Below are 27,539 nucleotides of genomic sequence, written 5' to 3' on the forward strand. Positions count from 1 at the left end.
CCAATTTTACTCGTTCAGAAAAAAAAATAAGCCTTCAGTTTTAATTCCTATACCCGTAAACATGATAATGAATATTACTAGAAGATTTTAATTAAGCAGTTGTTTAAATTTTGAAGGGTAAAATAGGCGAAGTTAAGGTCAGTGGCAGGGAAATGAACGAGGTGGCCTTCCAGTAAACATTGCCCCTAAAATATTGATAAAAATAACGTAATATTTCCAAGCACACGGTTCCTCGTGTAGATAAAAATCAAATCAATTATTTAAGGGGAATATTTTCGAAGGTCCGAGGTCGTTTACTATGTGAGAGGATAATACTGACAAGTGGCCAGCAGTGAGAGATGTGTTGATCAGTCACACACACACACACGAGGTGCAAGACCACGGTCCTTCAGACCATCGTAACTGCGACACATCAGGTCCAGGACCAGCCAGACCATCATAACTGTGACACATCAGGTCCAGGACCAGCCAGACCATCATAACTGTGACACATCAGGTCCAGGACCAGCCAGACCATCATAACTGCGACACATCAGGTCCAGGACCAGCCAGACCATCATAACTGACACATCAGGTCCAGGACCAGCCAGACCACCACACTACAACACTACATCATCATGGCTGATGAAGAGTTTGATGGTGATGAGTAAGTTATTACTTCCACTTGAGTAACTTTTATTTCAGCTTTGCATATGTACCCGTCAAGGAAGGGTGAGGGGTTCTTGATCCAGGGAATTGGAACTGTGCTCCAGTTCCGTGAATTAAGCCTGTCTACCTTCCACATTCCCCCCCCCCCAGGTGCTGTATAATCCTATTGGTTTAGCGCTTCTCTCTTGATTATAACAATAATAATTTGCATACGTAAGTTTATTTAAGCACAGGTACACATGAGTACAGTTATAATGCAAAGTAAAGTGTAAATTACCTAGGATAACACAAAAAAAGTCTTGACTTATTTCCATTGGGGTAATACAAAAAAAATGGGTATTGGTTAAATGTTGCTCCTCAGTGGACTTCGTTGACAAAATCTTTTAAATTATGCAATGTTGAGTGTCTTGTGCATTAGCGACCACTGTGTAACTCTTGTAGGTTTAGCGCTTTTGTATTATAATGTACATTAGAGATAGTATTATGTGCAAATTGTAGGAAACTTAGCCAACATGTAACCTTCCGCAATCAAGTTCTTCCTGGGTATGATTTGATGAGATTTTGTTTGGATTTTTAACCCTGGAGGGTTAGCCACCCGGGATAACCCAAGAAAGGCAGTACATCATCTAGGACAGTTATTTCCATTGTGGTCCTTAAATCTTGTCCCCCCAGGATGCAACCCACAACAGTCGACTAACAACCAGGTACCTGTTTGCTTGCTAGGTGAATGGGGACAATAGGTGAACGAGCCTGGCCCATGGCCGGGCTCTGAGAGTAGTGAAACTCTCGAAACTCTTCAAAGATATATCAAAAGTGTAAGGAAACATTTCCAGTGTTTCCACCCTTGCTGGGGATTGAACCATGGACACTCAGTCTGAAGCAAGAGCATTGCCTACCAGGCCATGGGCCACCGTGGGTGCTCATGGCTTTGTTGGTAGTATTCTCAGCTCACACACTGAGATTCTGGGATCAATCCTGTCATGGGTGGAAATGTTGTACATGTTTCCTTACACCTGCTGTCCATTCACATAGCAATAAGTAGGTACCTGGGTGTTAGACAACTGTTGTGGAGGACAAGATAAACCTAAGTTGCCTGAAATGCTTTGCATAACCAGGAGCTTTCTGTATAGTATATCAATGTCAACTATGTCTGTAGCAGCACTGTATGACCTGTGGGTTTAGTACTTGGTTTTGATTATAATGTATCAGCTGTATCGTGTACTTGTAGAAATAGTTATTGCTATAACCTAGTGTAATTTAACCTTACTCCACCATCGGTCTGTTGAAATTCACTGTGATTGGTTACTAGACTAAGCGCTGATTGACTACTATTTGGTGGAACTTGGGCAAAAGTTTATACAATGTGTGTATACACAAATAACCCGCACATAGAAGAGGCGCTTACAACGACGTCTCAGCCTGACTTGGACCATTTACAAGGCCACACTAATGAGAAGTAGAGCAGGGTATATATAGGCAGGAAATGGTGGTGGTGGTGGTAGTAGTAGTGGAGGTGGAAGGAAGTAGTTGTGGGGAAGTAAGGAGGAGGAGCCAGTCAGATACTAAGAAAGGGGAGCACTGCAAGGGAGCTAGGTGCCCACAGAGGGTAAGAGCAAGAACACAGAGGGGGGGGGGAATAATAAAAAAAAATCACAGCCATCCTATTGACTGGTCTTCTGCTAAAACTGACTTCCCTACTTCCAACTTCAGCAGTTGCCGTCTGGGTGAATCCTCCCTAATACACAACTTTCCTTGTATGAATCTTGGTCCTGGCTTCGTCTCTGTAGATGCCTTCCTTTCCCACTACATTGTAAAATACTCCAAACTTCAGAACACCCGTGACCTAACCTGATTCCTCCTTTTTCTTCTCCCTCTTCCCCTTTCCTTTTTCTCCTCTGGGTTGTCTTTCTTCTGCCTAGTTTTTTTGTTCCTTCATTATTTATTTTTTTTATTATTTCCCCCCTCTGCGTTCTTGCTCTTACCCTCTGTGGGCACCTAGCTCCCTTACAGTGCTCCCCTTTTTAAGTACAGTGGACCCCCGGTATTCAATGGCATCGGTATTCGATAAATCCGGTTTTCGATGCATTTTAACGCAAAAATTTTTCCTCGGTATTCGATACGATTCATACGAGACCTGTCCACGTGTGGCCTGAACTGCTCCGTGTGTGCTAGTGTTTACAAGCCAGCCAGTGTGCGCGCATCTAAGGATACATTCCATATTATCCATATTATCACTGTGTTTGGTGCTTGTTTCTGCAAAATAAGTCACCATGGGCCCCAAGAAAGCTTCTAGTGCCAACCCTTTGAGAAAAAAGTCGCTAATGACTTATGAAATGAAGAAAGAGATAATTGCAAAGTACGAAAGTGGAGTGCGTGTGTCGGAGCTGGTCAGGTTGTATAATAAGCCCCAATCAACCATCTCTACTATAGTGACCAGGAAAACGGCAATCAAGGAAGCTGTTCTTGCAAAAGGTGCAACTGTGATTACGAAACAGCGACCGCAAGTGTCAGAAAATGTTGAGAGATTGTTACTGGTGTGGATAAATGAAAAACAGCAGGAGATAGCATCTCTCAAGCGTTCATTTGTGAAAAGGCTAGGCAGTTGCATGACGATTTGGTAAAGAAATTGCCTGCAACTAGTGGTGATGTGAGTGAATTTAAGGCCAGCAAAGGTTGGTTTGAAAGATTTAAGAATCGTAGTGGCATACATAGTGTGATTAGGCATGGTGAGGCTGCCAGTTATGTTGTGCGACAGAAGTCCAATGACTCTCAAGCTGGTCCTAGTGGCATTAAAAGAAGAAGGGAAGTAACCCTGGAAAAGGACTTGCTACCTCAAGTCCTAATGGAAGGGGATTCCCCTTCGAAACACTAACACCTCTCCCCTCCTCCCATCCCATCAATCATCACCAGATCTTCATTAAAGGTAAGTGCCAATTATTTTATTGTTATTGTAATTATTCTATTGCATTAAACTTAATATTTCATGTAGTAAAATTTTTTTTTTCATACTTTTGGGTGTCTTGCATGGATTAATTTGATTTCCATTATTTCTTATGAGGAAAATTGATTCGGTTTTCAATGTTATTGGTATTCGATGAGCTCTCAGGAACGGATTAATATCGAATACCGGGGGTCCACTGTACAGTGGACCCTCGGCTAACGAATGCATCGCATAATGTTAAATCCGCCCAACAAAGCGCTTGAGCGTAAAAATTTTGGCCTTGCTAATGATAAAAAAACTCGCCCAGTGTGATTCATCCCAAACCTGTCCTTCCAACCTGAGCGCCTCAGCTGCCCTGCCGTCTTTGTTTACAAGCCAGGGTGGCCAGTTTCATGCATACAGTCAATACATTTTGTATTATTCCATTGTTTATAGTGCTTGTAACTGCTAAATAAGCCCAAAGAAAGCTTCTAGTTCCAATCCTGTGGTAAAAAGGGTGAGAAATACAGTGGACCCCCGGTTAACGATTTTAATCCGTGCAAGAGGGGTAATCGTTATGCGAAATAATCGTTATGTGAATGAATTTTCCCCATAAGAAATAATGGAAATAAAATTAATCCGTGCAAGACACCCAAAAGTATGAAAAAAAATTTTTTTTACCACATGAAATGTTAATTTTAATACACACAAACTGAAAAAGGCATGCACACTTACATGACACTTACTTTTATTGAAGATCTGGTGATGATTGATGGGATGGGAGGAGGGGAGAGCATTATCTTCTTACTGTTTAGAAGGGGAATCCCCTTCCATTAGGACTTGAGGTAGCAAGTCCTTTTCCGGGGTTACTTCCCTTCTTCTTTTAATGCCACTAGGACCAGCTTGAGAGTCACTGGACCTCTGTCGCACAACAAATCTGTCCATAGAGCTCTGTACCTCCCGTTCCTTTACGATTTGTCTAAAATGGGCCACAACATTGTCATTGAAATAGTCACCAGCACGGCTTGCAACAGCTGTGTCAGGGTGATTTTCATCCATAAAGGTTTGCAGTTCAACCCACTGTGCACACATTTCCTTAATTTTTGAAGTAGGCACAATGGATTCCACAACTGGCATAGGCTTCTCAGGGTTAGCCCCAAACCCTTCAAAATCTTTCTTAATTTCCATACTAATTCTCACCCTTTTTACCACAGGGTTGGCACTAGAAGCTTTCTTGGGGCCCATGGTCACTTATTTTCCAGAAACAGCACCGAAAACACTGTAATAATACGAAATATTCCGATTGTATGCTTGGATGTTATTGCGGAGGCTGGCTGGTAAACAATGCCACCGGCGGAACATGTGAGCGTGGCTCAGGCCGCACATTGGAAGCGTCTCGGACGAAAATCGGTAAGCGGGTTTTTAAGCGGTATGCGAGGCAAAATTTTTGCAATTAAAGTAAGCGGTATGCGAAATAATCGCTATGTGATGCCATCGTTATGCGGGGGTCCACTGTACTATCAAAATACTATTGTACCACCGTCGGCTGCTGCTGCACCACCGTCGGCTGCTGCTGCACCACCGTCGGCTGCTGCTGCACCACCGTCGGCTGCTGCTGCACCACCGTCGGCTGCTGCTGCACCACCGTCGGCTGCTGCTGCACCACCGTCGGCTGCTGCTGCACCACCGTCGGCTGCTGCTGCACCACCGTCGGCTGCTGCTGCACCACCGTCGGCTGCTGCTGCACCACCGTCGGCTGCTGCTGCACCACCGTCGGCTGCTGCTGCACCACCGTCGGCTGCTGCTGCACCACCGTCGGCTGCTGCTGCACCACCGTCGGCTGCTGCTGCACCACCGTCGGCTGTACTACTTGAAGATGTGGAGAGACTGTTGTTGGTGTGGCTTAACGAGAAACAGTTACCGAGAAACGATTAGCCCCAGAGGGTTAGCCACCTAGGATAACCCAAGAAAGTCAATGAGTCATCAAGGACTGTCTAACTTATTTTCATTGGGGTCCTTGATCTTGTCCCCCAGGATGCGACCCACACCAGTTGACTAACACCCAGGTGAACAGGAAAAAATGCCTGGAACTAGTGTTCATATTGGTGAATTTAAGGCCAGCAAAGGATGGTTTGAGAGATTTAAGAATCGTAGTGGCATACACAGTGTGATAAGGCATGGCGAAGCTGAAAAATTCCAACCCCAACAAGTGTTCAATTGTGACGAAACAGGCCTGTTCTGGAAGAAAATGCCAAACAGGACCTACATTACTCAGGAGGAAAAGGCACTCCCAGGACACAAGCCTATGAAAGACAGGCTAACTTTCTTGTTTTGTTGTAATGCTAGTGGGGATTGCAAAGTGAAGCCTTTACTCATGTATCACTGTGAAAATCCCAGTGTGTTCAAGAAAAAGTCTCATCAGTACTCTTCAATAAAGGTAAGTGTCATTTTCACATTTATTTATATAGTTATTGTGCACGTCGACCCTCGAATTTAGTAGTGCCTTTTCTGTATGCAAAACTATTTTTATTATCTATAAAATGTATTGTTTGTTAATATTTTTGGGTGTCTTGAATGGTTTAATTGGATTTACATTATTTCCTATGGGAAATATTAACAAAACATACATTTTATAGATAATAAAAATAGTTTTGCATACAGAAAAGGCACTACTAAATTCGAGGGTCCACTGTATTTGTCATTGTACAACACATAAGAATTAATAAATGCCTAGTGTCAAGAAGTGTCATGTACCAGCCAAATAAATGCCAAGACTGCCAGAACTGATGGCAGAGTAAAGTTAAGCTATGCTTGCCCAAAATGCTGTGCATCCTATGGGCTTTGTAATTATTGTATACTTTGTAATGAAGTGGTTATGAATTAGAGAACATAAGAACGTAAGACATGATCACTGCCATGGGCATATTGTTTATAACAGTATATGATATTTCAATTTTACGATGGTGCGATAACGATGCACATTTAGTAGTCATCAAACTTGGAGAGGATAAACTTGTATTCATTTATTTACTTTTCAATACTGGTGTATTTAGTTGAAATAATTATTTACATATTCAGAGAGAATGGAGCGAAACAGTGACTTCAAGAGTGTATCAGTCTGTAGTGGAAGGAAGGCGGGGTAGGGGTCGGCCTAGGAAAGGTTGGAGGGAGGGGGTAAAGGAGGTTTTGTGTGCGAGGGGCTTGGACTTCCAGCAGGCATGCGTGAGCGTGTTTGATAGGAGTGAATGGAGACGAATGGTTTTTAATACTTGACGTGCTGTTGGAGTGTGAGCAAAGTAACATTTATGAAGGGGTTCAGGGAAACCGGCAGGCCGGACAGGAGTCCTGGAGATGGGAAGTACAGTGCCTGCACTCTGAAGGAGGGGTGTTAATGTTGCAGTTTAAAAACTGTAGTGTAAAGCACCCTTCTGGGAAGACAGTGATGGAGTGAATGATGGTGAAAGTTTTTTGTTTTCAGGCCATCCTGCCTTGGTGGGAAAAGGTCAGTGTGATAAAAAAATATTCAGTGACAGTAGTTATGTATTCATATTCAACTTATGAGGGGTTCATAAAAACAACTCCACTGTAAGTTGAGGAGCAACTATTACTTGATTACTATATACAGCCTATCAGCTATTACTTGATTACCATATACAGTGGACCCCCGGTTAACGATATTTTTTCACTCCAGAAGTATGTTCAGGTGCCAGTACTGACCGAATTTGTTCCCATAAGGAATATTGTGAAGTAGATTAGTCCATTTCAGACCCCCAAACATACACGTACAAACGCACTTACATAAATACACTTACATAATTGGTCGCATTCGGAGGTAATCGTTATGCGGGGGTCCGCTGTACAGCCTATCAGCTATTACTTGATTACCATATACAGCCTATCAGCTGTTACTTGATTACCATATACAGCCTATCAGCTATTACTTGATTACCATATACAGTGGACCCCCGCATAACGATTACCTCCGAATGCGACCAATTATGTAAGTGTATTTATGTAAGTGCGTTTGTACGTGTATGTTTGGGGGTCTGAAATGGACTAATCTACTTCACAATATTTCTTATGGGAACAAATTCGGTCAGTACTGGCACCTGAACATACTTCTGGAGTGAAAAAATATCGTTAACCGGGGGTCCACTGTACAGCCTCTCCTCACTTAACGATAGAGTTCTGTTCCTAGGACCACATCGGTAAATGAATTTTCGTTAAGTGAGGAGCATACTATAATGGTAGTGGGTTTGTGTCGACCATCTTTGATATTGTTTTAATGTTACCTTTGCACCATTTATAACATTTCTGGTATATTTCTAAATGTTTATACAGTAGTGTACTATATATTGTAATAACAGAATAGAGGAAATCATTTCTAATATACATTATTTAGATATGCATACTGGTCAGAGAGCCCGTCGTAAGTCCAGGGCATTGGTAAACGAGTATGTCACTAAGTGAGGAGAGGCTATACAGGAGGCCCTGTACATTCGTGATGGTTAGGGGATCAAGAACCTCGCGAATCTTGAAAATTCGCGAATGTTTGTTGCGTAGATATGTAGGGAAATATAATAATACTGTACTGTAGCATTCGTGAATGTTTTGATACGCAAATATGTTGTAGGGAAATATAATAATAGCATTTATTTAGGCTAACAATACTGTTTTCTTAACCTACTGAACCACGAACAATCGTGAAACGCATGAAAACATTGTTGAGGAGGTAAGAGGGAGGGTAGTAGGGATGTGGCAGGAAGTGTTTTCCCATACTTTTTTCCCGCAGGGGCATTCGGCTAGACATTCGCGAATGTTTGAAGCTCATTAAAGTGGAGGGCTACCTGTACTTACTATTACCTGTATAATTAGCTTAAAACTGAATACAAAATTTTGTTACAATTTTATCATTTATTTTTATCTTAGTGTTGCTGATGACTTCGACGAGGTAGAAGAAGATGAAAACATTGACGACTTGCAAGAAGGAGAGGTAAGTTTGTGTTGCCCATGTTTTTATGGTTCTTTTAATTTTTATTTATGTACTCTCTTGGAGTTTAATCACTTGTTTACTGAAAAACAATTTGGCTTTAGAACACAGAGGTACCAATTATGCAATAAATGTTATTTTTGACACTGTAGCAAGTCTAAAACAGCAGGGCAATCTTGCCTTAATTGCCACCAGAGATGTTCATAAAGCTTTTGATAGCTTATGGCATGATGGCCTTATATACAAACTCATTGACCTACCAGACCATAACTGGACTTTTCTCAGAGTAATTTATAATTTCTTAACTCAAAGAAAAATCATTCCCACCTTTCATGGCAAGTCGACAGAACCTTTTATACCGACGGCTGGTGTCCCACAAGGTTCTTGTCTCAGTCCACTTCTGTTTAACATTTATGTGAATGACCTTCCTCAACCAGAGTTTAATGACACAATTGTGACACAGTTTGCAGATGATGTTATTCATGTCGTCTCATCAACTCCAGTAACAGGAAAATACAAGTATGAGAGAGTCATAGAAAAAATGAATATTGAACTCGTCGAACATCTAATTGGGAGAAGAAATGGAGAATTACGACTAATCCTGACAAGGTCCTTGTTAGCACGATAGGATGTTTTGCATCAACCATCGAAGATAAAGGGGGTATCTCCATCAGAGGTACACCTGTAGCCATTAGAAACCCTAACAAGATCTTGGGATATGAAATAGACAGGCTGCTCCACTCAACATCTCGTGTAACTAAAAAGATCAACACAGCCAAAGCCGGTCTTAGCAGACTCTTTCGATTCAATCAAGCCCCTCAACATGTCAAAAAACATCTGTATAAAATGATAATAAGACCTATACTTGAATACCCTTGTGTCCCAATGTCATTAACAACAAAGACCAACATGCTACGGTTACAAAGGGTCCAGAATAGAGCTCTTCGCTTTATTACCGATACCAGGAGGAGAGACAGAGTTAAAATGGCAGATTTACACACACAACAAGATATTACTGCCATAAATGTACGCCTTGACACCCTAAGAAAGAAACAACTTTATACAATGCAAGAACTATACATGCCAGATAGAGAACATCCTATACAAGTGATAAATACCACCGATTACACCATCAATACTCCGCCTCACAGGACTCAAAGAATGACTCTCCCACAGAGGGTTCGTCGTTTTATTCATAAAGATGATTACCCTCGACCCATGATTTTGAGCAACTTACCTGATGAAGAAGATTGGATACCACCAGAACCCTTCTATGTATACTGAGAAAATCATCGCCCCCAATTAGGGAGACATCTTAAATAACTTTCTAATGTAAAATTATGCTATTGACTATTGTTGGACACCACCATTAAGAAGCTATTGTCACGAACTTATAAACTGGCCAGAAAATTATTGCCTTTCTTGTCGTATAAATATCCGTTGTGCAATCGCGAAAAAAAAAAAAAAAAAAAAAAGCAATTGCAACTTGTATAACTACTACCAATTCAGAGTCATGTACTTATATACCTATTATATCTATGTGACTCTGATGGGTTAGTATTATACCCCTTAAAGAATATCTTATCAATTCACATACACTTTTTAAATTACACCAAAGTGGTTGGGCCACTTACCTTTTATATCCTACCTTTCTCCCCCCCCTCCAACCCTTTTCCAATATTTCCATCCTTACCCATCCTTCTTCCTTACCCATCTTACCAAAGCTCTGGTCATTAGAACTCGAAGAACTCTCTTGAAGATATTAAATTAGAAGCGTCAGCCACTGAATCTGTTTGGTTACAGCTTCTCGAGGGCCGAGAAAAACTAATTTTGGGTGTGATTTACAGGGCCCCAAATCTTGATAGGGAGTGCAGTAAACTTCTATGGGACGAAATTCGTAAGGCATCTACATACGAAAATGTTGTGCTAATGGGAGATTTCAACTATAGACAGATTGACTGGAGCAATTTGACAGGAAATTTAGAGTCGGGTGACTTTCTTGATACGATCCAGGATTGTTTTTTAAAACAGTTTGTGACAGAGCCAACTAGGGGAAATAACCTCCTTGACTTGGTTCTTGCCAGTAGGGAAACACTAATTAATAATCTTGAGGTTAATGATGAGCTTGGGGAGAGTGATCACAAATCACTCAGTTTTAACATATCATGGAATTCCCCTAATAATGGCAATCAAGTCTCCGTCCCTGACTTTCGCTTGGCTGATTTCATAGGACTGAAAAATTACTTAGGTGGGCTGAACTGGAATGACCTGACTAGGGGTCAGGTAGGTGGTGATGGTTGCCGATATGATGCTTTCCAGGGCATAGTTCTAGCTGCTCAGTCAAATTATGTTCCAAATAGAGAAATCAGATCAAACAAAAATGATCCTAAATGGATGAACAATAGATTAAAATATCTGATTGGTCAAAAGAGAGGCATATATAGGCAAATCAAAAGAGGAGAGGGGCAATTAAGAAATCGATATATTCAGTTAAAGAGAGAAATAAAAAAGGGAATTAGAAAAGCAAAAAGAGATTATGAGGTTAAAGTTGCAAGAGAATCGAAGACTAACCCAAAAGGATTCTTTCAGGTATACAGAAGTAAGATCAGGGACAAGATAGGCCCACTCAAAAGTTCCTCGGGTCAGCTCACTGACAGTGATAAGGAAATGTGTAGAATTTTTAACACATACTTCCTCTCAGTTTTTACACAGGAGGATACCAGCGATATTCCAGTAATGATAAATTATGTAGAACAGGACGATAATAAACTGTGCACGATTAGGGTCACAAGTGACATGGTCCTTAGGCAAATAGATAAATTAAAACCTAACAAATCCCCAGGCCCTGATGAACTGTATGCAAGGGTTCTAAAGGAATGTAAAGAGGAGCTTAGCACACCTTTGGCTAATCTTTTCAACATATCACTACAAACTGGCATGGTGCCAGATAAGTGGAAAATGGCAAATGTGATACCTATTTTCAAAACAGGTGACAGGTCCTTAGCTTCGAACTATAGACCAATAAGCCTAACCTCCATAGTGGGAAAATTTATGGAATCAATAATTGCCGAGGCAGTTCGTAGCCACCTTGAAAAGCATAAATTAATCAACGAATCTCAGCATGGTTTTACAAAGGGGCGTTCCTGCCTTACGAATTTATTAACTTTTTTCACTAAGGTATTTGAGGAGGTAGATCATGGTAATGAATATGATATTGTGTATATGGACTTCAGTAAGGCTTTTGACAGGGTCCCACATCAGAGACTATTGAGGAAAATTAAAGCACATGGAATAGGAGGAGAACTTTTTTCCTGGATAGAGGCATGGTTGACAAATAGGCAGCAGAGAGTTTGCATAAATGGGGAGAAATCAGAGTGGGGAAGCGTCACGAGCGGTGTTCCACAGGGGTCAGTGTTGGGCCCCCTGCTGTTCACAATCTACATAAACGACATAGATGAGGGCATAAAGAGCGACATCGGCAAGTTTGCCGATGACACCAAAATAGGCCGTCGAATTCATTCTGACGAGGACATTCGAGCACTCCAGGAAGATTTGAATAGACTGATGCAGTGGTCGGAGAAGTGGCAGATGCAGTTTAATATAGACAAATGCAAAGTTCTAAATGTTGGACAGGACAATAACCATGCCACATATAAACTAAATAATGTAGATCTTAATATTACGGATTGCGAAAAAGATTTAGGAGTTCTGGTTAGCAGTAATCTGAAACCAAGACAACAGTGCATAAGTGTTCGCAATAAAGCTAATAGAATCCTTGGCTTCATATCAAGAAGCATAAATAATAGGAGTCCTCAGGTTGTTCTTCAACTCTATACATCCTTGGTTAGGCCTCATTTAGATTATGCTGCACAGTTTTGGTCACCGTATTACAGAATGGATATAAATTCTCTGGAAAATGTACAAAGGAGGATGACAAAGATGATCCCATGTATCAGAAACCTTCCCTATGAGGATAGACTAAGGGCCCTGAAACTGCACTCTCTAGAAAGACGTAGAATCAGGGGGGATATGATTGAGGTTTATAAGTGGAAGACAGGAATAAATAAAGGGGATGTAAATAGTGTGCTGAAAATATCTAGCCTAGACAGGACTCGCAGCAATGGTTTTAAGTTGGAAAAATTCAGATTCAGGAGGGATATAGGAAAGTACTGGTTTGGTAATAGAGTTGTGGATGAGTGGAACAAACTCCCAAGTACCGTTATAGAGGCCAGAACGTTGTGTAGCTTTAAAAATAGGTTGGATAAATACATGAGTAGATGTGGGTGGGTGTGAGTTAGACCTGATAGCTTGTGCTAACAGGTCGGTTGCCGTGTTCCTCCCTTAACTCAATGTGACCTGACCTGACTAGGTTGGGTGCATTGGCTTAAGCCGGTAGGGACTTGGACCTGCCTCGCATGGGCCAGTAGGCCTTCTGCAGTGTTCCTTCGTTCTTATGTTCTTATGTTCTTATGAATAAAGTACCTGGGATAAAGAACTATGTGGGTTGTGATCAACTTGGAGCACTTGATCTACCATTCTTGCTGTTCCTTCTTAAATGTTCATAGATAAGACTCTTGCTATTTATGATAAATTTTGCCTGCCTGACTGTTTTTAAAAAGTTTAGGTTTGTTATAATGAGCAGTTTAATACTGTGGTGCAACTTGAAATGTATATAGATACTGTATCTACAATATGATTTCCATGAAAAGTGCACAAAATTTGAATTAGCAGATAGTGCTTAACGGGTATAAACTCTTGTAAAGCTCTGCTATATAGTGCAGTTTGTAAATGCAATTAAAATAGTATACATAAAAAATTGAATAGCAAACAGAGTGGCCTTCATAGCATGTGGTATTTAATTTTGGATGCACTTTCTTATAATCATTTTTTCAAAGAAGCGCCCTACATTGGAGCTTTATAACAACTTTGTCTATACAATATGTATAATATTTACACAGGTTTAGCAAAAATACATTTTTGGCAGCTAAAATCTGTTACCATCAGTTGGAAATTTTTGACTAATAAAAATGGTATTTATTGCATATACGTACTGTATAACTTTTGAAAAAAAAAGTAAAGCAAGCACAGAAATACTTATATGCATAAGTCACCTTACCTGCTGTCTGTATTCACTTGTCTTCTATATTTTTTAAGTCCTTTTATTTGCATAGTTTTATAAAGGTTTAGGAGATCGACATAAATAATATTAGATATTATCTTAATTGTGATGCCTGTGTATTGTTGCCAGTGAAGGGCTGTTAATCCAAACACTTGGAACTACCCTGTTGTATGACCCCCCTACAGGTTTAGCACTCCAAAAATGAATAATAAAATTATGGGGAAGCCTGGAGGGGGTGGGGAGGAGTAATCAGGTTTGATTTAAGAAAGTTGAGTTCTGTTTCATCTCCTTTGATCAGGACCCTTTACCAGCATCAGTGTAATAATAATGACCAGATGGCTACTCTAAACATATTCTTTCCTCCAATGCATCTCCTTGTCTAACACAGTAATCCTGTGTAACTATACTTTCTAAGGGAGGTTCCTTGACACTGGTGAGGGGCTCTTGATCTAGGGAATTGGATCAGTGCTCCGGCTCCCTGAATTGAACCTAAATACCTTCCCCCCATGTGCGCTGTATAATCCTATGGGTTTAGCGCTCCCTCATGATTATAATAATCTGTGGTATGCTTTCTAATTTTTCTTGCCACATCCTTCATCTTACACATGCCAGTGCTTCACCTTATGTTTATCCAGAGCATTCTGTATAATGCATTGTTATTCTTTACTACATTCCTCTTGTGACTATAATAATGGTATTCAGTACTGACAAGTTGATAAGATGTGTGCAACAGTTAAGTATCTTTGTTAAAAAAAGTTTCTCTTACATGGTAAGGTTTCTTCAGTCGAATATTGAGGGGGCAGCAGAAGCATCTGCACTGCTTTTGCTGCCTCTTCTCAATTTGACTGTAGAAGCCATCTGTGTAGGTGAAAAGTTTCAGAATAAGTGTCAACAGCTGTTGCACATGTTCCTCTTGTTACATCATACATTTCATTTGATTTGTAAGGCTAAATATTTTCTAGGAGGATGAGAACCAGGCAGAATTGATACCTGCAGGAGAAGGTCAACCAGTGCCTACACAGAAGCGCATCACAACACCTTACATGACGAAGTACGATTTTTTTTGTTTTTTTGTTTTTAAACAAATGCCTTAAGTACTTGCTGTTAGGCCATAAGTTCTGCATAGTACATTGGATCCCCTGAATGTGAGGTGTAGAATCTGCAAGATTTTTTATGCTGTAGCACAATACAACTTGAATCACATTCATACAGTAGTCTTGTATTGTGCATCCAGGGATTATATTTTCAATAAATTGTGATTGAGATAGAGTATGATGAGTATGTGGCATGGGCTTTGAATATTGCAGCAAGGAGGCAACTGGAGGCAGTGGTGATGTCATGCTTGAGAGCAATGTGTGGCTTGAACATTAAGCATAGAATTCAGACAATAGAAATTAGAAGATAGGTTTACCAGTTATAGGTCAGAGGACCCAGGAGGGATTGATGTGGTTAGGGCATTTAAGGTGATGGGGAGAATAACATAATAACATAAAAACACTGCAACAGGCCTACTGGCCCATATGAAGGGTTGTCTCGGCAGGGTTTCATGGGAGGAGGGTAAAGTAGGTTTAAAAAATAAGTTACATTTATTAGTTATAGAAGAAGCAAGAGCTTGATGACTGAAAAGAATGTTTGCTTAGTGACCAAAGGTTGAGGCATCTGTCAGCACACATCAGCAAGCCATCACTACATATACTACTTTAATCTGCACACAAAGAATGTGCGTAATGAAAGTTTATACTGTCAGACGAATATTTTGACCACAATATGAAAGTGTACATGTTCTGTCAAGGTTGAATAGGTGGGTTAAGTTGTGGTTATGGGTGCCATGGGCACAATAAGAACATTTTATCCATATCCTTGGGTCAAGACTTAAATCTGCTGCCAGCGGATATCGGATACTGTTGGATTAAGTGTAGAAGTCTTCAAGTGTAAACTTATCACTGTTTCCATCAAATGCCAGATCAACCAGCTTGTGATGGATATATGAGCCAATAGGTTTCCAACAGCTGCAGTCTGGTTGACCAGGCAAGCAACAAGAAAATCCTGGCTCCAGGATGCTCTTGACACAAATTTAATAGCCAAATTATTGTAAATGATGTGCAATATTTACCAGATGGGGGCAAAGATTAAAAGGAAAATCTTGGTGGGTGGAAGGGTAGAACAATTATTGACAAAAGAATGAAGGGAATTTTGTAGAATGAGTAAAAGCATCAGTACAGATGCTAAAATGAAGAAAGCTGTAGATGTGGATCCCCTCATGGGAGGTTCCTTGATGCTGGTGAGGGGCTCTTTATCTAAGGAATTGGATCTGTGCTCCAGTTTTCTGAATTGAGCCTGAATACCTTCCATTCCCCCCCCCCCAGATGCGCTGTATAATCCTACGGGTTTAGCACTCCTCCATGATTATAATTATAATAACGTAGATGTGGAATAAAGTACTGTATATAGCATGGGTCTCAAAGACAAGGTACACCATAGAATTGATGAAGATAGACAGGATGTGTGGTGCAGTGAGGAGTCTGTGGAGACAACATTATCCATGGCAGCAAAAAGAAATGTATGAGATTATAGTGGTACCAGCACTCTTATATAGGTGTGAAGTATGGGTGGTAAACGTTGCAACGAGAAAAAGGCTGGAGGCAGTGATGTTCCTGAGGGCAGTGTAGTGTGAATATCATGCAGAGGATCAGTAGCTTGGAGATAAGGTGTGGGGGGTACTAAAAGTATTATCCAGAGGGCTGAGGTGGTTTGAACATTTTGAGGGTGGAGCAACCTAGACTGACTTGAAGGGTGTATAAATCTGCAGTAGAAGGAAGGCCGGATAGGAGTTGTCCTAGGAAAGGTTGGAGGGAGGAGGCAAAGGAGGTATTGTGTGTGAGGGGCTTAGACTTCCAGCAAGTGTGTGAGAGCGTGTTTGGTAGGAGAGAGTGGAGGCAAATGGTTTTTATGACGACGTGATGTTGGAGTGTGAGCAAAGTAACACTTATGAAAGGATTTGGGAAACCGGTTAGGCGGACTTGAGTCCTGGAGGTGGGAAGTACAGTGCCTGCACTTTGAAGGAGGGGGTGGAGATATGTTGCAGTTTTTAAACTAGTATTGGCATGCCTCTGGCAAGACAGTGACGAAGTAATGATGAAAGAGTTTCATTGGACCACCCTGCCTTGGTGGGAAATGGCCGATAGTGTTAAAAAATGCATAGCATGTATTGATTTTACACATCTTATTAACCTCTTTACAATAGTGCTTTTTTCCCTCTTCAGGTTATATAAATTGACTTGCTATAATGCAGCATAAATTTTTATTTAAATAATTTATTACTTTCAAATTTACCAAAAAGCCCAAAATGAGTTTTACAGAAGAGCTCCTCACTCAGCCATAGTTTTTCATTAGTGATACCTTGCAAAGGTAGTATTTTTCTTTGCTCTTCCAGTACTTTAGATTATAAATAATGCTGTTAATAGTGGTAGGTATCTAACTTGATTAAGGTAAAGTACAGTACTCTATATAAAATAACGAACCTTGTCCATTTTTTCCAACAGATATGAAAGAGCCAGAGTATTAGGGACTAGAGCCTTGCAGATTGCAATGTGTGCTCCTGTCATGGTGGAAATTGATGCAGAATCGGATCCACTTCAAATTGCTGCCAAAGAGTTGAGAGAACGGAAAATTCCCATTATCATCCGCCGGTATTTGCCAGATGGATCTTTTGAAGACTGGGGCATAGATGAACTTATCATCAGTGACTTCTAAGTTCAACTTGTATTGTTAGTACAACTGTGGATGTTTGACACTTCATGATCAGTTTCTTTCAAATCAAAATACTGGCTGTGGAATGCAATACAAAAAGCGAGACAAAACAAGGATATAAAGTTCATGAACTGCAGCTATTAGTATTGTACTTTGGTTTCCATTTTTAACAGGATTAGTGAAACATACAAATGTATATGCCATACAGGTAATTCACTTGGTTATTTTATTACGAGTAATATGCAATAAAAGCATTCAGACTGTTCATTTTATTTAATTTTTAACCTTTTCACTGTCTCTCGCGTAGATCTGTGTTATTGATGTCAGGGACCCTCGTGTAGATGTTATGGCAGGGCCCTCCCTCGCATATGAATGTGAATAAAATGTGTGTGTGTTTGCAGTACAATCATAAACAGGTGATCTTAACAATGCAGAACAAGCCACATGGGGATGGATATCATTAGCTCAAGATCTTTCACACACGCATTGTCAGGAGCTATGCAGTTTTGGAAGACTAGCATATATGCATATATACATACATATACACACACACACACTATTGGTAAAACCAGAAACATTGCTCTGGGATGTGGTTTGGAACAAGTATTAATACCTTTATTCCTTTGAGTTCCAAGAACTTTTCTTCTCAAAGCCTTGGGCCAGGCTCGTCTGGTGCTTGCCTGGTCAACCAGGCTGTTGCTGCTAGTGGCCTGCTGACCCACATATCCATCACAGCCTGCTTGATCTGGCACCTGATGAAGATACTTTTCAAGTTTCCTCTTGAACACTTCTGCACTTGCCTTAGCAGTGTTTGACATCTTCTGGTAAGATTTTGACTTGTCTGAATCCATGGACATTAATACAGTGCTTCCTTATTGTGCCCACAGTGCTCCTTTTCATTGAGTTTATTTTGCACTTCCTTCCATATCTCACTATTACATCATGGCACTTTGCAGATTTGGGACAAGGTCCTCGAGTACTTATTGTTGGCTGTATAAAGTAGTGCAAGATAAAACTGAGCAGAGATGCATTACAAAATACCTAAGGACTTTAATACAATCCTCTACTGACAGCTCTGCATCGATGTCCACAAGAATGAGAGCAGTCCATCTTGGCTCATTAGGTCCACAGCAACACCTACACATTTTGAGATAAACATGCATCAGCAACCAGAATTTAAGGTAAGGAAATTTTTTTTAACTTAACCTTTTTTGCTACATGAACCCTTGTGATGGTACAATTCCTATAGATAGGGAAGAGAAGGTAACTAGTGTATAAGAGTGGAAACAAGTTTCAGTCGATACCCCTTCAAGGGAGGTTCCTTGATGTTGGTAAAGCATTAGGCTATTCAAGAAATCCCCTTAAGGGAGGCTCCTTGATGCTGGTGAGGGGCTCTTGATCTAGGGAATTGGATCTATGCTCATTCCCTGAATTGAGCCTGAATACCTTCCATCCCCCCCTCCCAAAGGTGTTGTATTGTATAATCCTACGAGTTTAGCACTCCCCCATGATTATAATAATACTCGAGAAATTTCACCTATCCTTCCTTACCTTGAAGCAAACCCAACTGCCTCCCATTTTCCCAGGGGCTGTATGACCCCTTTGAGTTTAGTGCTTTCCCCAATGTACCAATGTATAATGGTTATTTACTAGTTATTCAAAAATGTTCACTAAACCTGTATGAGCAATACAGCCAGTGTGTACTTGTGCCAAAACAGCTTTTGCGTGAGTGTTTTGCATAGACATTTCTATATAGCAGTGAGGTAGCAGCTGGAGACTGACCGAAATCAGTGTTGTGTGGATACATTACTATGCAGAAGAGTTTAAGACAGTGCAGTGTTAGAGATGTATAATCAGATTAAGCACTAAACCCAAGAAGGTCGCAGCTTTTTTTTTTACACTTCAGCCGTCTCCCACCGAGGCGGGGTGACCCAAAATCTTTCACCGTCATTCACACGTAATCACTGTTTTTGCAGAGGCGCTCTGATATGGCAGTTTAGAGGTCCTTCCAAACAGCAGCAGTAGTAGAGGGGTTGCCAAGATGGTTCATCAATCAACACTTATGTGATGGTAAGACACTTAAGCATCTAACAGGCATGTATTGCATATGTTGTCCTAGAAAGACAGCCAAGGTAAATGTTATCCTGCCTGGGTGGAATGTGGGCTTTTCTGGAAAAGAATACCCATGCGAACATTCATCATAAAGGAGGTGCCTTTGCCTGGGCATAAGCCTATGAAATTATTATTATTATAATCAAGGGGGAAGCGCTAAACCCGGAGGATTATACAGCGCCTGGGGGGGGGGATGTGGAAGGCATTCAGGCTTAATTCGGGGAACTGGAGCACAGATCCAATTCCCTAAATCAAGAGCCCCTCACCAACATCAAGGAACCTTCCTTGAGGGGATAAGCCTATGAAAGATTAGCTTATTCTGCTGTTGAATGCCAATGCCTTTGGAGGTTTCAAGCAAAAGGTTGAGTGTTCTCACATTGCAACAAGGAGGCCTAGATGACAAAATAATTCTACGATGAATGGACCAAAGAAATGTCTTGTCCATTAGTCAGTTTGCAATTAGTGCCTCAATGCAGCCTGGAAGAACTTGTGACTTTGTCACCTATGACTGAAGGATTTGAGGCTGAGGATGATGTAAACCAGGAGACTGTCACTCTTGAGGCAATGGAGCTAGAAATTGATGAAGAGGATGTGAAGTTAATTCAAGACGACAGACAGGTGTTAAAAAAAAGGAGCTCCAGGAATTAAGAGAGATGGATGAGGACAGTGGAGAGGAAGATGACCATAGGATAACAGCTATAGAAAGTCATGAGTTGTTTACTCATTGGAAAGGTAAGAAAAGAATCTTATTTTAAGAGCCTTGGAAGAAAGCGGCAGAAACAAACAACTGTTAACATTTTTCTTCAAGAGGCAGGGGAACCAGTAACCTTTACACTCTATCCTCACCACCAACTCTTCAAGCCCAAAGTACAGTAAAAGCTGCACTTTCAGGGTCTTAGGATGAATTACCATAAAACCATTTTTTGTGTGTGTGTGTGTGGGGGGGGGGGGGTGTTGGAGTTAAGATAGTTTTAAGATAAGTCTTCTGGAACAGATTATTATTGTAACTTGAGGGACCACTGTATTATAACAATGTAGTCTCTTAATGTGCTGTCTATAGAGAAGTATAGTATTGGAGATTCAAGCATAAAAAATCAAATTATACTCACTTGTACTTTTTATTAGTTAAATCAGAAATGTTACTGATATGCATATAAAATGGAAGAATATGGTTAATGTGTGGTAGACAATAACAAAGCAAAGTATGCAAGTGATTTTCCCAATTTTCTAGTTATCACGTCAGCGTGTTTAAATCTTCACTTGATTCCCATCAGACTAGAAAGGAGCATTAATAACTTAGATCTACACTACCTGAAGCATGAAGCAGTTAATGGGAACATCTTTAAATCAAATGGGATTTTTTTTTAATTCAAATTTATATAAAGATCCTTCATGTAAATTTTCACATTTATATTAAATTACATAAATTTTCAATCACAATATACTTTTGTACTGAAGCCCTCCTCAAATAGAATTATTCTGTATACTGTATGTGAGGCACTCCGTTTACCATTTTTTTTTTTTTTTTTTTTTTTTTTTTTTTTTTTTTTAGGCATTTAAGGAGACAGTGTGTTGTTACTTCAGCATTTTACACATTACATTTAATCAATCTGTAAATTCACACCTCTTGACTTTACTTGGGGTTACGTAAGCTTTTAAGCCATTTGTTTGAGGCAACAAAGGTTTAGACTTGAGCTTGAGCCTGACATGTAACACTAATACATTTTTTTGCCTCTACCTTCACAGCACCAGGATTTTGTTCCTGCCAGAAAGTTTTTCTGAGGTCTACACAAAAGGCCAAGCATCAACAGGATGGCAAGAATGATAGCAGAGGTGTTTATTGTGCAGCATTTCCACAAACTGGGTTTGTCAAGTACATAAAACATGACAAACTTATAATTTATACAGTGCATCCGGGAAGTCAGGTGCTGAGTGTAAGAGGTTCGAGGCATTTTATGTTGAGTGGTTGAGCAGAGAAGCACTGTCGCAGGACTAACAGCCTATGCTAGGTTTGTTCTATTACATTGTGATCTATGGGTTTGGATAAAGCACTCATTAAACTGTTTTGTTCAGTTGTTTTAGTATGATAGATTATTCAAGATATTTACATTTAATTTTGTTACTTTCATAACATAAAAATTTTACTCTATCCCACGACACGAGATGAGAGTGGGTGTCGCAATGTTAGATTCAGGGGTTGTTAGACTGCAGGAACATTACAGTGCCCAGAAGGCATTTTAATGTTCCTGCAGTTGTATTGGAAAACTCTTGGCAGATCCCCGATGTAAACCCAAATACTCCCTCCATCCAGTGTACCTCTGATCGAGTCAAGAGAGCTTTTTCTAACCCCATTGCCCTGCCCCCAGAGTCTAGCCTTGGGCCAGGCTGCTGCTGCTGATGGCCCACTGATGACCCACATATCCATCACAGCCTGATTGATCTGGAGAAGATACTTATCCAGTTTCCTCTTGAAGATTTCTACACTTGTCCCAGCAGCTTCTGATATCTTCTGGTAAGATGTTGAATAGTCTGGGGCCACAGATGTTGATAGTTTTCTTACTGTACCCATGCTTTTCATTGGGTTTATTCTGCACTTCCTCCTGTACCTCTCGGTATGCTATGGCAGTGTGCAGACGTAGGACAAAGCCACCAAACTTTTCAAGTATATATTATCATGTATCTTTCTCTCCTCTGCTCCATTGAGTACATGTTTAAGACTTTCAGGCATTTCCAGTAATTTAAATGCTCTATTGGCTCTATGCATGCCATAAACAATCTCTTGCACCTGTTCCAGCTCTGATATTTATCCTGCCTTGAAGAGGATTCAAAAGCAACCTTTGGTTTCATGTTAGTTATAGGAGTCTTCCTGAGTCCCTTATGGTCTTGATGCTGATTTTTGGCATGCTAGGATTTACTGTAGATCCTAAATGACCAATATGTGAAAAGAAGTGTATGAGGCCGTCCTTATTAGTGGACTTCCTGTATAGTCTGTATTAGTTACTTTGTTTTGTGAGGCAAACATCCAGAGGTAGTGAAGCCCACCAATAAGGAGACACTTGCACACTTCTCACATCATCATATGCAAATTAAGAAAGGTGTGGTGATCTTGTTCTTGCAGGTGATCAGAATTAGCAGTAATTAAGAGCTCAAAAGAAAACAATATTACATAATAATAATATAATTACTTCTACAAGTACATGTACAAGGTATACAGGCCTGGCTGACATCAATGCCATACTACTATATAGAAAGCTACTTGTTATGCAGAGCATTTCTGGCAAATTAGGTCAGTGTTGTCCCCAGGAACTGACCCACACCAGTCAACTAACACCTAGGTACCCATTTTTACTGATGGGTGAACATAGACAACCGGTGTAAGGAAACACGCCTAATGTTTCTACCCTCGCCGGGAATCGAACCTGGACATTTACCATGTGAAGTGAGAGCTCTAGCCACACCACAATATTCCACTGTAAATAGAAGGCTGACATGCACAAGAGGGCTGCTATCCAGGACACAATGCCCACCAGGATAACTGCCAGTAATTTCCTCCATCCTAAGAAAATCCAACAGATATAGCAATTGTCACCAAGACCAAGGACTTCAGGATGATTACCATGCCATGAAACCAAAGGATGCTTTTAGGGTTGACAACCTAAATGCTTACATCTAGCACTGTGACACTCATTCCCATTTCATGGTATGGGATAGAGTAATGCCTCTGCATTCTGTAATTTTTATGAATCTTGAATCATCACCCATTGAACACTAACCCAAATAGCTTGCTTTACCCACACTCATAGACCACTTTTTATTTATAAACCTAGTGAGGGATCAGTAGGCCTGCCTACAGTGTTTTTCTGTTCAACATTTGATGCCTTGAACTTCACACACACTCAGTACCCAACTTCCTCAGATGTTGATGAATTAAGATGTGCAACACTTTGGTATCTCTACTGAAGAAACATTTTGCCATGCAGTGGCTTCATCATTCGTATACAAAGAAGAATGGTGAAGATTAGGAGTTTGAGGCAATCAGTCCATCGGTCTTTAAAAATACAGCATATGTGCAAAGTGGCGGCTTATATACTGTAGACAGGTGAAGTGAAGCAGTTGTAGGTAATATTACAGTGGACAAATCCCCATAGGTTAGGCAAGTTAAGAATTCCCTATATCAAGATACCAACATGTTGCTGTCACACAGCAGCATCTTGGGATCTTGATACAGGGAATTCTTAACCTGCAGGCATGACTGACTTCCACGTAGGGATTTGTCCACTGTGATATTGCTTACGACTGTTTCACCTCGCTTGTCTACACTATATAAGCCACTTTTGTGCATATGCTGTATTCTTTTCAAGATTGAGAGACTGATTACCTCAAACTCCTGATCTTCAGCATTCTTCTTTGTATAAACTGATGAAGCCAATGTGTGGCAAAAGGTTTCCTCAAAGATACCCAAGTGTTTCAGATGTCCTATGAAAGATGTTCTGTGGCAAACAGTTGTACAATAATACTCCTATCAGTGTCTTGCTCAAGTTCTTATGAAGATTAATATTAAACTATGTATATATTATTACATGATGCTGTTTAACAAATGTAACTTAACAGACAAGTCAAACAATGAAATGCAACATCACTCTGTGGCTATAATAAAGAAATTCATTATTATTGATGCACATTTTATTGCACCTTAACAGAATTTGGCAAGATAAATAATTGTGGTAAAAATTGTATGTGGTACTGACAAGTTGGAAAAGAGAAAAAGGCAAACAAATATTATATTGGAAATGTATGTCTTGGGATTTTGGTCACACCCAATGCACACAAGGGTAGGAAAACAAGGAAGGCAACTCAGTGGCAGTGACATTAGATGTTGAAAAAACACTGGGAAGTTTCAAAAGCAGGTAGGACAAATGGGAGAAAGAGGATTGGGTTTGAGAAGGACCTGTATAACATGAGTAAGGCATGCAGTAGTGCCCCTACATTATTTATCTGACTACCATACCACCAGATACAGCCATCAGATAATGCCCATAGCATAATGAAGGGGCACAGCAGCAGGCCTATTGGCAGGCCCTTCTCAAATCCAACCCCCCTCTCATATTTGTCCAACCTATTTTTAAAGTTAGCCAAGATTTTTCAACCCTCTAACTTCACTGCCATTTAAGGTACCCTACTTTGTATTTAAACTTATATTTCCCTACCCATGTGTGCTTTTGGAGTGAGCAAAAACTCAGGACTGAAAAGTTTCCAATGAAGTGTACCAGTGCTTGCATTTTTTATATATAAATAATTATCTAGCAGTCCCTAGGTTTTATCCTTATGTTAATATTACAGCCATCCTGCATATTGTCATTAAACTCTAAAAATTTGAGCTGAACCTTACAAACTTCCCATAAAGATATGAATTGTTTAAATAAGTTTTAAAAAAAGTATATATAAGCTCCTACATATGAATTTTAACAACAGAAATGTAATCAACAAATTTTATAACGTGATATTGGTACATGACACACACAAGTCCAATTTTAACATAATTAACCTTGCCTAATACAAAGTACTTTAAACTATTTAAAAAAAAATTTTTGTCAAGTGATAAAATTAATATTTTTTAACTTTCTCAATAATAATGTCATATCTGCAAGTGACTTCTCGCTCATTTAGACTAATATGATCCACAGTGTTCAAATTATAGAAAATTACAAATGTGAATCTGAAAAATATGATAGTATTCTAGTTAACTCTCATTCAGAAAATTAAGAATTTTGGGAGAATATTCCTAATTCAAAATTTTTAAAAAATATTGTTTACTTGAAAAATTTAAAATTCATGATTTTCTGAATTAAAATTTACCATTTTTTCAACTCGAGAAAATCATTGCAAATTGTATTCCTCAAATTTAGTAAAAAAAAATTCCCTACAAAAGACATTATCACCATCATCCATGTACTTTTAATCATATATTAATTAAAATTCTTTTTATAGAAACAAGTGTAACAGTGACTAAATGACTGTATAATAAAATTTCAATCAAGTGTTTATCATTACCTTGGTACATTTTTGCAATTTCATCAACTTTACGACAGGTCTCTCACACACATTGCTTCAGCCTCTCATAATTGTTTATGGTTCATTTTATCGTGCATTAGCATGATGCATTTTCTGATTTATCCTGCTTTTTCTGAGCAAGTGGTTGTCAGTGATAGACCATTAATAACAGTCTTGAACTGTTCTGGGATGGGACATTCAACAAACTCTCCATCATCCTTTGGAATAAGTACATTCATTTCTGTTGACTTAGCAGTAACAATCTCAGTGCTAAGAGAACCTTTGCTTAGGTAAACCTGGCAGCCATCTGTTTTCTCGATAGAGATTGTAGGCATAACACCCATTACCTGAAAGAAAAGATAAAATTTGTATCCTGAAGTTATTTATTTAACTTTAAAAATAATATAATCTTGATTACCTGATAAATTAAAGGCTATGTAAATTTACTTTTCCAATAAAATACAAGCTCCTTTTGTTGTGAATTACAAAACCATAATCCAGAATGCTGTCAAGCAAAAATCAGTTTATGCTTGTGATCCATTATCCAAGAAAACTTGCATCATTTGATATTGGCATACACCAACTTTACGTGCCTTTTGTTTGTAAGTCATTAGTTAGCCACATCAAACTGGTTAGGCAGTCATGTGTAATTTACATACTATACTTTGTGTTTACATAGTAACTATGTACTGTACGTGGGTTTTTTTATTATCTACTTCTCCACAGGATGGGAGATTGTGATTATAATTAAGTCTCTTGCTAAAGTAAGGCAAATGTAACATTCAGTTTCTCATTTAAAAAACAAAACTCAATAAAATTTCCCTGTAAGTGCTAATGGCTTAGCAAAAAATCATTATAATTACTCCATATCTTAATACATTTACTGGACTATACAACTATGTATCCCCTTTCCTTGTGAACTCATGATGGCATTTAAAATCTAAGCAAAATGCTACAATGAGCCTTTAATGTACTATAGACTATCATTTAGTACAATCCTTTGTATAGCAAAATTAATCATGACATGACCTCTGAAATGTCTACCAACAGTAGTCTCCACCATTAACCCTTTCAGGGTCCGTCCCGTAGATCAACGGCTTTACGTTGTGTCCAAACCGTAGACCTACGCCAAAATTCTAGCGCCGTCAAATTTAGTGCGAAAACACTCATGGGCCTACATGTGAGAGAACGGGTCTGCGTGGTGGGTGTGCGCCATAAACAAAAAATCTAGGCGCCAGCATAGCATTGTGGGAACGCCGGCTCAGTTACCCTTGTTCACCATGCCTCGTCGCAAGTCAGCTCTCACTCCCCGGAAAATTGGGACTCTCCTCTTCCTATCTGATAGTTCTGACACTGATGGAAGTGGAAATGAAGACGAATTCTACGGCTTTGATCAGTTAGTGACCGAAAAGAATGACCAGGATATCGATAATAGTGCAGAAAACCCTGACGATCCTCAACCTTCTACCTCTGGTGTGGGCACTCGTGACTCACGGTCGGTTGTTCCTCATCGCAAGAGAAAACTAATATTTTCGCGTGGCCAGGCCTCTGACTTCAGTAATGATGATGATAGTGACGTGGACTGTGATTTTATTGCGCTCGACGATCAATCGAGTAGTGATAGTGGGGAATCATATTCACCAGTGAAGCGTCGGTATGTTCGCCGCCGCATGCGCTCGGGTAGTGTGCCCTATGCTGTGCCCAGGGGACGGAGTACATCCCGTGGCCCAACACCAGTTTTAGGTAGTGATAGTGAGGATGATGTGGCTACACTTGGCATGGATAGACCACAGGCATCAGTGGATGGTGTTAGTGGTGATGGTAGTGGCACCGCCATGCGTGACTCACCAGGCCACGCTGGGACCCACGCTGCTGACTCGTCAGTTCAAGGACAAAGCGGAGCGCCAGCCACCAGCCCACCACAACCACAACCACCCGCACAACCAGCC

The 27,539-nt window shown here is 40.0% G+C and overlaps 2 protein-coding genes and 1 long non-coding RNA gene across 11 annotated transcripts in view; 1 reads left to right on the plus strand and 2 right to left on the minus strand.

Annotated features, from left to right (window-relative positions):
* The first annotated feature begins 178 nt into the window (after positions 1–178).
* On the plus strand, positions 179–17,692 carry Polr2F (RNA polymerase II subunit RpII18). The gene is made up of 4 exons (XM_053797392.2): positions 179–646; positions 8,498–8,561; positions 14,640–14,728; positions 17,220–17,692. The coding sequence occupies exons 1-4, from the start codon at positions 618–620 to the stop codon at positions 17,428–17,430; spliced, it is 393 nt and encodes a 130-aa protein (XP_053653367.1). The 5' UTR covers positions 179–617; the 3' UTR covers positions 17,431–17,692.
* A 1,717-nt stretch (positions 17,693–19,409) lies between these two features.
* LOC138853685 (uncharacterized) lies at positions 19,410–19,991 on the minus strand. Its single transcript, XR_011392846.1, has 2 exons — positions 19,839–19,991; positions 19,410–19,658 (listed from the first exon to the last, which is right to left on the minus strand). It is a non-coding gene; the product is annotated as an uncharacterized lncRNA (long non-coding RNA).
* Positions 19,992–20,638: 647 nt separating this feature from the next.
* The window catches only part of capt (adenylyl cyclase-associated protein 1), a 236,670-nt gene continuing 229,769 nt past the window's right edge, over positions 20,639–27,539 (minus strand). For all 9 annotated transcript variants that reach the window (XM_070091785.1, XM_070091787.1, XM_070091786.1 and 6 more), the window contains one exon: positions 20,639–25,937. In XM_070091785.1, coding sequence (XP_069947886.1) covers positions 25,710–25,937 — 228 coding nt within the window. In that variant the 3' untranslated portion in view covers positions 20,639–25,709. The remainder of the gene's footprint in view (positions 25,938–27,539) is intronic.

This window comes from Cherax quadricarinatus, chromosome 37, assembly GCF_038502225.1.
Source record: "Cherax quadricarinatus isolate ZL_2023a chromosome 37, ASM3850222v1, whole genome shotgun sequence".
In the NCBI taxonomy this organism is placed as follows: Eukaryota; Metazoa; Arthropoda; class Malacostraca; order Decapoda; family Parastacidae; genus Cherax; species Cherax quadricarinatus.

Coding starts and splice junctions, on each gene's coding strand:
- Polr2F (XM_053797392.2), top strand. CDS start 618: ATGGCTGATGAAGAGTTTGATGGTGATGA. Junction 8,562..14,639: donor ACGACTTGCAAGAAGGAGAG/GTAAGTTTGTGT, acceptor AATATTTTCTAG/GAGGATGAGAACCAGGCAGA. Junction 14,729..17,219: donor ACAACACCTTACATGACGAA/GTACGATTTTTT, acceptor TTTTTCCAACAG/ATATGAAAGAGCCAGAGTAT.